Raw genomic sequence first — 11222 nt, 5'->3', positions numbered from 1 at the left:
AATTAAAGGTTAAATTTAATTTAATTTTTTTCATAAAAATATATTTAAATAATATTTAACATTTTTATCAGAATTGATACCTGAAGTAATTATAAATTGGAACCTGAAGTAAAATTGGAAATAAAATTTTCATTAGATATTTTTCATCAATACAAAATAAGCTAATCACTTATATATTCCTAAACTGAAAATAGCAAAAACGTTTTAAAGTTATGGTTTAAAATTATTAAATTATAAAAAAAAGTTTTGAAATACTTTTTCATACAAAATGACAAAATTTTAACAGTTTTTTGTGATTAATCATTATTTTAGTTGTTTTTATGGCATCTACATTAAGATTTGATAATTTAAAATTTATCTCAGGGTATTTCAAGTTAAAAATTTAAACAAAAAATTTTCGTAAAAAAACTGTCAAAAAATTTTGAAAAATAATTTTTTTGAAAATATTTTAAAGAAGAAAATTCATGTTAAAATACGATTTTTAATACAAAAATTCTTAAATATTGTTTAAAAAATTTTGGGAAATTTCTTGAAAAAAAAAATGAAAAAAAGACCAAAAAACGGCCAATTTTGATGAAATTTTAAACTTTTTTTTTTATTTTGCCCCATTGGAAAAAAAATTTGGAGCGGCCTTCCTTGATTATTTTAAAGGATTTGGTTTAAAATTAATTTTTTTTTTATTTTTTTTTAAATATGAATTTCAAACTGAAATTCAAACAGAAATTCTGTTATTGCTTAGCCTGACATATCAAAATATTTAAAATTATTAAAGTTTAATGGAAAATTTTCATACGTTTTGAGACTTAATTAATGAAAAGTTCAAAGTTGACATATTTTCGAATAAATTACAAAAATAAATTGATTATTATTAGAATTTGCAACAAATTAACGTCAGACAGACAGAAATGCAAATTAACAAAATTGCAATGAGACGCAAAGTGATGATGAATAAATTATTGTCTCGTGAATCAAACACATTTAGAATATTTTGTAGTTATTAGTTAAAGTCTTTACTGTAAAGTTTAATTTTATTTCAAGTTAAATCCTCGAGAGTTTTTTTTAAATATTATTATTAGCTAAAAAAAATCGAATTTAAATTTAAAAAAAATAAGAAGTTAAAGAAAAACAAATAAAAGATTTTTTTTTTTTTTTTTTTTGAAGAAAGAGTTACAAAAAAAAAGAAAAATTAAGAAATTAATTTTAAAAAAATATAATTGCTAATTATAACTTTTTCGGGAAATTCTAATAGTTAATACAAAAAAAATCTGTTATTTTCCGACATAAAAAAAAATAAAAGCGCCAAAACCATATTTAGCGTTTAATTGCGTTTTGAGATCTTAGGCAAGTGACATGGATTGCCACAAATGATACGAGATGGACATCCAATTGCCTCAGTTACTTTCGAAAACCGTTACTTGCCTCATTTTATCACTTAGAAAAATTCGTTATTTAATTTTTTGAAAATTCTAACAAAATTCAAGTTTTTTTTTTTCAAAGTAGTAGAAGCTTTCGAGTTTTGTAAATTTTCTTTTCAGTTAAAAACACAATTTGAGTTCCATTGAGGATTAAACAGAAAAATTCATCATTTTTAGTGTGACATTTTCATCGCACCCAAATCATGTTCATATTATCAAAAAAAAAAAAAAAAAAAATCAATTCCACCTGTTTAAACATTTACCTCTTCTTTATTCTGCAAAAGTAATCATTAACCACTTTTTCGTTTACAAAAAAAAATCCATTTGGTCATTCACATATTTATAAAACCATCCAAGGTCCTATAAAAGCAAATAAATGCAATTTTCCCTTTTGATAAAATTCCGAGAAATAAAAACACATACGCAGCAAAGCAAAAAAAAAGTAAAAACCAAAAACCAACAAGAGATAGAGACAGATAAGGTCGTTATCCAAGCTAATTTGAACCTTTTTGAAAGTAAAGAAAAATAAACTGTCCATACGCTTTTTTTTCGCCATGTGTTTGGACATCATTTGTGCAAACGAGGAATTTAAGGAAACGAAAATAAAAGGTTGAAAGTGTTTCACGTAGGCAATGTTTTTATTGGTTGCGAACCCGTAAAAATAATCATCGTTAGACCTTTGCTTGTCGTTCGCTGGAGACAATTACTTGAGAAAAAAAAAATTGAAATTTTCTATAAACTTAGTTCATCTGTAAAACTGCACTTTTGAATAAATTTGTACTAATTTTGAAGAGACACGCTCCATTGCCGTGCTCGTCAGTCACGTTTGTCGAATATTTGGCATAGAGCTGCAAGAGTGACGGTAGTTGAACTTCCATTGCCTGTAAAAAGACGAGAATATTGAATAAAATATTATTTTGTTAGTTGGAAAAGAAGTTTTTAAAAGGTCATCCATATTTCATAAAACAATTTTCCGTAAATGGCTAATCGTTCTCGTTCTCCATCCTCGTGTTGTCTCGAGTAAAACAACTTGAACAACAATTTTACATGAATAAATTACTCAGTTTGTGTCCCTGTCTCGTTTCCGAAGAAATTTTCACAAGGATGATAAATTAAAAGGAATTTGTCCATCATCGTTGTGTCATGTTTTCTACCTAATTTCGGTCTGAAAAGTTTTTTTTTTCTATTCCTGAGTGTTTGTTTGTTTAGAGACACAAAAACTTGAGACACGTGGAGGAAGAGAGAGAGACGATTATCGTCCTTAATTACTTTCTAATAAGTTTGACAGAACATCTGTAAGTCTCCCCTATATTTTTTTTTTGTAACTCACCCTTTTCCGCATGTCCTCGCCATAAAGTTGATTAAACTCGGTCAAAGCGTACTGAAGTAGCTTCTTTTCGTACATGGCACGTTGATAGAAACGAGTTGCTTCCTGTTAATAGGAAAAAAATCTTTCATTTTTTGGGGGGGAAAGTTTTTAACATTTATTTGATGAGAGAAAAAAAATTAGTTTTTTGATGGAAAAATCGATTGATGATCGAATCCAATTTGGACTCGATTTTATTTATAGACGAAATATCTCGATAAATGTGATAAGTTTCTTGGAATTTAATGAAGCTCTTTTTTCGGTAAAAGCATTGTTCTTTCATTTTTAGGAAAATTTAACTGAAAATTATCAAAACCTAATTTACTCGGCAAAAATTTGTTTTTAGGATAAAAATAAGGAAAAATAGCTACTAATTTCAATAATTAAATAATTTTTTTTCTTGAATAAAAGTAATTTTTTTAATGTGTGAAAATACAATATTTTCCAAAAAAGTTTGGTTACATTAAATTTTTCAGTTTCAAAAAAATTTTAAAAAATAATTAAATAAATTTCGCTGTTTTTCGAGCTAACATGTGTGAATATTATTAAAATTTAAATAAATTTCTCACGTATTTGAAAAAATAACATTATTCACTATTTGCAGAAAAATTAATTAAAACTTATAGATTTCAATTTTTGTCAAGATTTTAATGAAAGTCTATTGCTTTGCTAAAATATTTGCCTATGTAAAATATGCGTTTAAGGTAAAATTGAATTAGGCTCAAAAGCCTGGGGCTTTCAAAAGGATGCAATTTTCTCTTACATGACATTGTTTAAATAATAATTAATTATTTTGTCTTTTACTTAAGATATCATTGAAATTGTATATATTGTTTATTGTCATATGAAATTTTGTACTTTTCATAAAGAATATTGGTCCAGAAGCAATTTTCAGTCTCCTTTAATTTACAATTTAACCTTGAATATCGTTCAGTGTTTGGTTAGGCTAGGTTTGAGGAATTTTGTCAAATCTTGCTCCAATTGGATAAAAATTTGTCGGAGGGCTCTTATTTATCATTTTTAATCATTTTATAACTTAAAACTGCCAAAAAATTGAAACTGAAAAAAAAAATTTCTTTGACATAGTTTTGTTTTAAAAACTAAATCAAGAGCAAAAAAAACTGTGTCAAGGCTATTTTTGTCAAATCTTGCTCCAAATGAATAGAAATTTGTCAGAGGGCTCTAATTTATCATTTTTAATCATTTTATAACTCAAAACTGCCAAAAAATTGAAACTGAAAAAAAAAAATTTTCTTTGACATAGTTTTGTTTTGAAAACTAAATCAAGAGCAAAACTAAATCAAAAACTGTGTCAAAAACTGTGTCAAAGCAATTTTTGTCAAATCTTGCTCCAAATGGATAAAAATTTGTCAGAGGGCTCTAATTTATCATTTTTAATCATTTTATAACTCAAAACTGCCAAAAAATTGAAACTGAAAAAAAATTTTTTTTTTTTTGACATAGTTTTGTTTTGAAAACTAAATCAAGAGAAAAACTAAATCAAAAACTGTGTCAAAGCAATTTTTGTCAAATCTTGCTCCAAATGGATAAAAATTTATCAGAGGGCTCTAATTTATCATTTTTAATCATTCTATAACTCAAAACTGCCAAAAAATTTAAACTGAAAAAAATTTTTTCTTTGACATAGTTTTGTTTTGAAAACTAAATCAAGAGCAAAACTAAATCAAAAACTGTGTCAAAGCAATTTTTTTTCAAATCTTGCTCCAAATGGATAAAAATTTATCAAAGGGCTCTAATTTATCATTTTTAATCATTTTATAACTCAAAACTGCCAAAAAATTAAACTGAAAAAAAAATTTTTTCTTTGACATAGTTTTGTTTTGAAAACTAAATCAAGAGCAAAACTAAATCAAAAACTGTGTCAAAAACTGTGTCAAAGCAATTTTTGTCAAATCTTGCTCCAAATGGATAAAAATTTGTCAGAGGGCTCTAATTTATTATTTTTAATCATTTTATAACTCAAAACTTCTAAAAAACCATTATTACCAAAAGAAATTAGTTTTAAAGCAGAAAATCACTAATAGATGAAAATGCATACATTTTTATGCTCTTTTAGCTTGTTCTTACATATTCAAAAATACTTTTGCATTTTTAATTGAAATTTTTGTCATTTCGTAACAATTTTCGTTTAATTTCTGTCAACAATTCTGCTTCTTTTAATTTTCCTTCATATAATTAAATTTCCATTAAATGTCATATCTCTGAGTGACTAATCTACATTTTCCATCGTTCCCTTGAAATGCGAAAGAAAAAAAAATCCAAAATTAGATGCAAATTACTCACACTTCTCGCCTTGAAATAGTTCTCTGCCGCTTGATGCTCTGTCCTGTAATACTTGACGTTATAAAGCATTTCCTCGTCGTCCGGATAAAACAGCAAGAAGCTCGACACCGCACGGCATGCTCGTTGAATGTCGCCAACTAATAGTTACGTCAATGGAAAGAAGAAAATCCAATTTGTCGCTTTTCTAAATTCAATTTATGACTCTCGTCAAAAGTGGCAAAAAAATCTTACTTTTGAAATAGGCAAACTGCAAATACTCGTAATGGATCGTCAGGACATTGTCGTACGCTTCGCCGCGAATATTGTTGAGATCTCTCGTGCAATTTTGCTTGCAATAAAGGCCGTAGATGAAATGGTCTATGAAGTTATTTAAAAAATTGTTATACAAAATTTCATAACAAAAAAAGTCAATTCTATGGGCGAAAAACGGGTCAAGTTGACCTTTTAGGGGTTCATATTGATCTCTTAAGGGATCAAAATGATTTCTTGAAAGATTCAATTTTTTGAGTCCACGGATAAGTAACTCGAAAGGGGATCAGGCTGATCCCTTAAGAGGTTAGGTTTATCCCTTAAGGGATCAATTTGACTCCTAAGGGGTCAACCTGATCCTTTAAGAGATCAATTCAAACACGTTTTTTGCCCATAGGGAAGACTTACTTCCAATAGCTGAGATAAAATCGGGTTGCCATCCCGCATGATCGAATTCGCCATCGCAAAAGGCACGACATTCATCTTGCGACATGAGATAGCTCAATAAAGATTCCTCCAATATGTTAATGGCCTGCTCAAAGTTTTCTTTGTGATAGGCATCCATGCCATCCATGAATTGCTGGACAAATGGCTGAAAAAAAAATAAATTTTTAAAATGGGCACCAACTGTTAAAGATAAAATTTTATTTTATTGCTCTTAAATGAACATGAAAAAAAAACTGTGGAGATGAAACGTTTTCATGTAAAATCAAATTAAGAAAGGATTTTCTTTTTCTTTCATTCAAGAAAAAAAAACGACTTTCTCCTTCAGACTTGAATTACATGCAAAATTATGCCGAATGAATGTCCTTTTCATGCAACTTGAACGTTTCCATTTTTTTTTCTTTTGAATTTATGCACTTTTTTCATTTGAATTTGAGATTTCGTTCGTTTAATGTCTCTGAAAAAACGGACAAGTTCTTACAACTCTCGCAAGTTCTTTTGCAGACAAGATTTTTTTTTTATAAATATCGTCTGAACATACACTTAAATAACTGCTTTTGAAAAGGTATTTTATTCATTTTTTTAATATTAAAAGTCAAACAAACCAGCATGGTTTCCCCATCGCTTTATGGAAAAAGCACAGAAAATAATTTATTAAAATTTTTCTCGTGCAAAGGCAACTCATGTAACCAGGAAATTGTGGTTTTTTGTTCAAAACTCGACGATTTCATCAATGTTAAAATACATAAATAAATTAAATTGTTCTGTCACAAACTATTAAGCCACAATTACAAGCCATAAAGTGGTTTGTGTCAACGCATTTATGATATTTATGTTTGAGATTTATCGGGAAATTATTTGATCGAAGGGAATGTAATTGACGAAGAAATTGCATTAAATGGGAGGAATTATGGATTTACATAAATTAGATTTTCACCCACAGATTTTTCACATAGTGACTGAGCGTATTATAGAAAATGTTGCATGACAATTGAAAATTTTGCCAAATGTTAAAAGCTTTTGTGAAGATCAATAATTTTAGTAAAAACTTTGATGGTCATATGCAATGAACTTCACATACGAATTTTCGATAAATTAACTTTTTTTTAATTTTCTCTTTACAGAAACCTTCTTTTGTTTGAAACGAACAATTTACAAAAAACCGCATGAAAATTTTTAAAACCAAACTTGAGTTATAGCATTTCAAACTTTGTATGGACTTTGAAGTCAAATCCATACAAAATTTGTAACGCTATAACTTAAGTAATTTTTGATAAAACGATTTTGGGTTTTTTGTAAAATGTTCGTTTAAGCTAAAAGAAGGTTTCTGTACTATCAAAGTTAAATAAAGGTCGTCAAAATCTATGAAAAACTGAAAATATTGAATGTAAAGTTCATTGCATACCCCAGAAGAACATTAACTTTTTTTATAAATGACATTCATTGCATAGTTAAGGGTGCTTCGTTTCAATTTATGTTCCTGCACTTTACTTTTACATCTAATGATAAGAAATCAAATCAATTTCCTCTTACCTGTTCCTCCAAGTCCTTGACTTTTGAAATGTCAACTTTCTGTTCCTTCAAGTAGAACTGCATGTTGCTCATTTGCAGTGAGTTTTCCAAGTTATGCATGAGCACCGTATAAGTAGCTGATGCCGCTTTTTCATATTCCGTATCCTTCAAAAACATTAAAGAAAAAAAAAGCATTGAGTAAATGAGCGAGAGAGAAATACTGGATGGATGTTTAAATAATTAAATCAAGATTAAATGGTTTCTTATCTTCGTTTACCCACACACAGGACCATTTATTTAATGACACTTAAGATGGCTTGTGTGTGCAATATAATAAATGGAATGTAATTAGCATAGAATAGTGAGGCTATTTCTTGTGCAACTATCTTGCGACGTGTAAATGATGGGAATAGAACCAATTAACAATTTATCTGAATTAATGTCTCTCGTTTAGTTTCAGAGTGTTTGTGAATTTGATGCAAAATTTATTTTTAAAAAATGATTCAATTTATGCCTCTGATTTTTTTTGACATTTTTTTAAATAACTTTTTTTAAAAGGCGCATAAATTTTGTAACGTTTTAACTTAAAATCCAGTTCATGAGTTTCTAAATGACCTTAAGTAATATTTCAGACTGAACAATAAGAAGGTTTATGTAATGAAAAAAATTGGAAAAAATTCTTAAAAACACGTGAAAATCAAAATTTTAAAATGTAAGCTTCATTGCATACCTCAGGGGCAAAAAAATTAAGGGCTGTACATTTTTTGACTTCAATTTCTATTAATGAGACTCAATTTTAAATTTTAAGTAAAATAACCTAATTCAAATATCTTGACTTTAAATATTTTAGGCTCACAAAACTTTTCAAAAAATTTTTTAGATTTAATTAAATCAAGCTAAAGCTTAAGAAAAAACAAAAAATAAGTAAAAGTTGAAATGAGTTTTGAAAGTCTCCAAATAAGGATCGTAAACTATTTTTTTTAAGTTTAAATTTAATTTAGTTAAATTTAGGCCGCTCCAAATTTTTTTATATGTTTTTGTCCCATGCCCCATTTCAAAAGCCGAAAATCCAATGGGACAAAATATTTTTTAGCGTTAAATAAAAATTTTTAAAAATTATCTTTTTTGAGATTTACTATTTTTTTTTAAATAAGTTTCAGAATATTAAAAATTAAAGAAAAAAATTTATAAAAAATAACTGTCAAAAAATTTAAAAAAAAAATTCAGCAATTTTATAAAAAAAATTTAAAGAAGAAAATTCATGTTAAATTACGATTTTTTAAACAAAAATAAGTAAAAATTGAACATCAATTTTAAAAATTTTTGAAATAACTTTTTAAAAACGGCCATTTTTCAATAAATTTTTGATTAAAATTTAAATTTTAAAAAAATTTTTGATTTTCATTTGGAGCGGCCTTCATTTAATCTAAAAAAAAATTAATTTAAAATTTAAAAAAAAAAATTAATTTAATTAAAAAAAAAATTAATTAATTAATTTTTTTCAGGGTCGAAAAAACTTTTGACTTTTCAAGGCTTAATTTTTGACTTGAGTAAAAACACAAAAATATTTTGACTTAATAGGCTTTTTACTTAAGCTTAAGTTAAAGAATAAGTAAAAAGTCAATTACATTTTGACTTTTTGAAGATTTTTGCAAAAAATTTGAAAAATTTTCTGTCAATTTTTGACTTAAAATTGAAATTGACTTTTACTTAAGCTTAAGTCAAAAGTCAAATTGTTTCGACTTTTCACTTAAAAGTTTTTTCGACCCTGGATTATTTAACTTAAATTATTAATTAATTTAATTTTTTTTAAACAAAAAATTTTAAGTTTTAGGACTTTAAAAATTTAATTTCAATAAAAATTGTAAAACTTAATGTGAATTTTTTTAAGTTAAATTAAAAAATACGTCATTTTTTTTTGACCTTGAACTTTTAATCAATAATCAAAATCAAAATTTTCTTCAATAAAATATTAAAAATAAATAAAAATATTTTTTTTGTATTAAAACCTACGAAATTTTGTCTTTGTGAACTAAATTTGAATAGAAATTGAACATTTCTAGCACTTAAATGTCAATCCTTGTCACTTATTAAACTTGAAGAACCCACTTGATAATCAAACCTTACCCGATAATAACAAAGCTGCAAATACTCGTAAGGTCTCAAATTGTTAAATCTCTCGAAATAATACTGCGAGACGAAAAACGGTGGCAAATATTGCGGTTTCAGCACTTTTTTATAGCAACTATTGAGACAAAAAGTTCTCTTCAGCATCAAATCATAAAATTGCAAATTGTCCGATTTCACATCGTAAAATGGCTCTTCGCGTTCACTTTGATACGCGCACTGCAGGCGACAATTAACGACAGCCTGCCGATACACTTTGAATTCGTGCACCGCAATTTCCAAGTAAACAATGCAATCGTTCCAATTATTCTCGAGATAGGCGCCGACACCGATGTCATAAAGTTCGGTGAATGGCATGCGATAAAGCGGATTGTAACCTGCGCTGTCATCGGCAGCACTTTCCTTCGCAAGTGGCGCGTCCCAAGCTAATAATTTATTTTCATTATTCTCAGTTTCGGTCGCATCGCCTAATTTAATTGGCTCGTCCGTCGATAAAGTGTCACCTTTGTCGTCGAGCGCTCGAGTGACACCGAAACAAAGGAGCGACAATATGACGATTGAAATTAATCGGTCCTTCATCATCGTTCAATATTCCGACTGGATTGGAATTCGAGTGAGGTAAATTTCTTTTATTGATGTTGATTTGAATGCAGCAAAAACGTTTTTTGGGAACTTTTTAATCAATTTGTTCGACGAGATGACGCGTCAACGCCCGAACGAACGAGCTTCCGGTATTTTTAATCTAATTTTTAATTAAAATCTAACATAAACATTGCTCTACAAAGTTAATGGGAACGCGTCGAATATTCTACTAGAGCACAATTCTGAAAAACATGAAAGTGTAGAAAAAGATTAAGAATAACACACATGTTTCATGTTTCGTACTCACGAGTTCAACACATATGCAATTCGGGAACACATGTGAACGAAAAAGAGGCAAAAATCGTCATAGTGTGAGTTATTAAAGTTGTATTTTATGGAATTCTCTCAAAATGCATCTTCGTCCTCTTTAATTTGATTGTTTTAAAATTGAGAGAAAGAGAGACAACGAGAGAAAATTTAAATCAAAGCCGATAATGTAAATAAACATATGCAAATGTGATGAAAGTGAAGGTGATTGAACGATGATATTTGGTACATTGTTTAAAATCGACAAAATTTTGGATAATCCGGAAATCAACTCACTATAAAAAATTCATGTCTCGCAAAGTAAAATATTAGCTAAACATACGCGAGAAATTTGTGAGACAAAAAAATTTGCTAGATGAGGTACATACTAACATAAGAATTGTGCATTGGGACAAGATTTTACAAATTTGAAAGAAATTTCAAAATGTGCATTGGGGAAAATTTAAAAATGTGTATTGGGAATATATTTTTAATATGCATTGGGACAAAATTTCAGAATGAACATTAGGACGAAATGTATGTGGACTAATGCATATTTTAAGCTTATACCCCAATGCACATTCTGAAATTTCTCCCAACGACCATTCTTGCTTTTGGCCTGATACACATTTTTAACTTTGACCTAATGCACATTATGAGATTTTGCCCAATGCACATTTTCAATATTGCCCCAATGCAAATTCTGAAATTTTGCCCCAATGCAAATTCTGAAATTTTGACCAATGAACATTCTAATTCAAACTCTTAGAATGTTGATTGGTGAAAATTTCAGAATTTGCATTGGGGCAATATTGAAAATGTGCATTGGGCAAAATCTTGACTCATTGCATATTTTTCACTTTTGCCCCAATGTACAATCTTCTTGTTCGTTGGTCCATAATTTTAATTTTTCGCGC

The 11222-nt window shown here is 28.0% G+C and overlaps 1 protein-coding gene across 2 annotated transcripts in view; it reads right to left on the bottom strand.

Moving 5' to 3' along the window:
• Positions 1 to 10216, bottom strand: part of LOC134833130 (prolyl 3-hydroxylase 1-like) — a 145453-nt gene extending 135237 nt beyond the window's left edge. Inside the window, exons 1-7 of one of the 2 annotated variants that reach the window (XM_063847352.1) lie at positions 9418 to 10216; positions 7312 to 7455; positions 5743 to 5926; positions 5317 to 5442; positions 5086 to 5222; positions 2746 to 2847; positions 2115 to 2296 (exon numbers count right to left, since the gene is read on the bottom strand). In XM_063847352.1, the coding sequence (XP_063703422.1) occupies positions 2156 to 2296; positions 2746 to 2847; positions 5086 to 5222; positions 5317 to 5442; positions 5743 to 5926; positions 7312 to 7455; positions 9418 to 9999 (1416 nt within the window). In that variant the 5' untranslated portion in view covers positions 10000 to 10216 and the 3' untranslated portion in view covers positions 2115 to 2155. Of the gene's footprint in view, positions 1 to 2043; positions 2297 to 2745; positions 2848 to 5085; positions 5223 to 5316; positions 5443 to 5742; positions 5927 to 7311; positions 7456 to 9417 lie in introns of those variants that run through there. The other variant, XM_063847351.1, reaches the window with a different exon arrangement.
• Positions 10217 to 11222: the final 1006 nt, after the last annotated feature.

The sequence above is a fragment of the Culicoides brevitarsis genome, chromosome 3 (assembly GCF_036172545.1).
Source record: "Culicoides brevitarsis isolate CSIRO-B50_1 chromosome 3, AGI_CSIRO_Cbre_v1, whole genome shotgun sequence".
NCBI lineage: Eukaryota > Metazoa > Arthropoda > Insecta > Diptera > Ceratopogonidae > Culicoides > Culicoides brevitarsis.
Note: the sequence above shows the minus strand (reverse complement) of the source record. Positions and strands in the feature narration are given on the sequence as shown.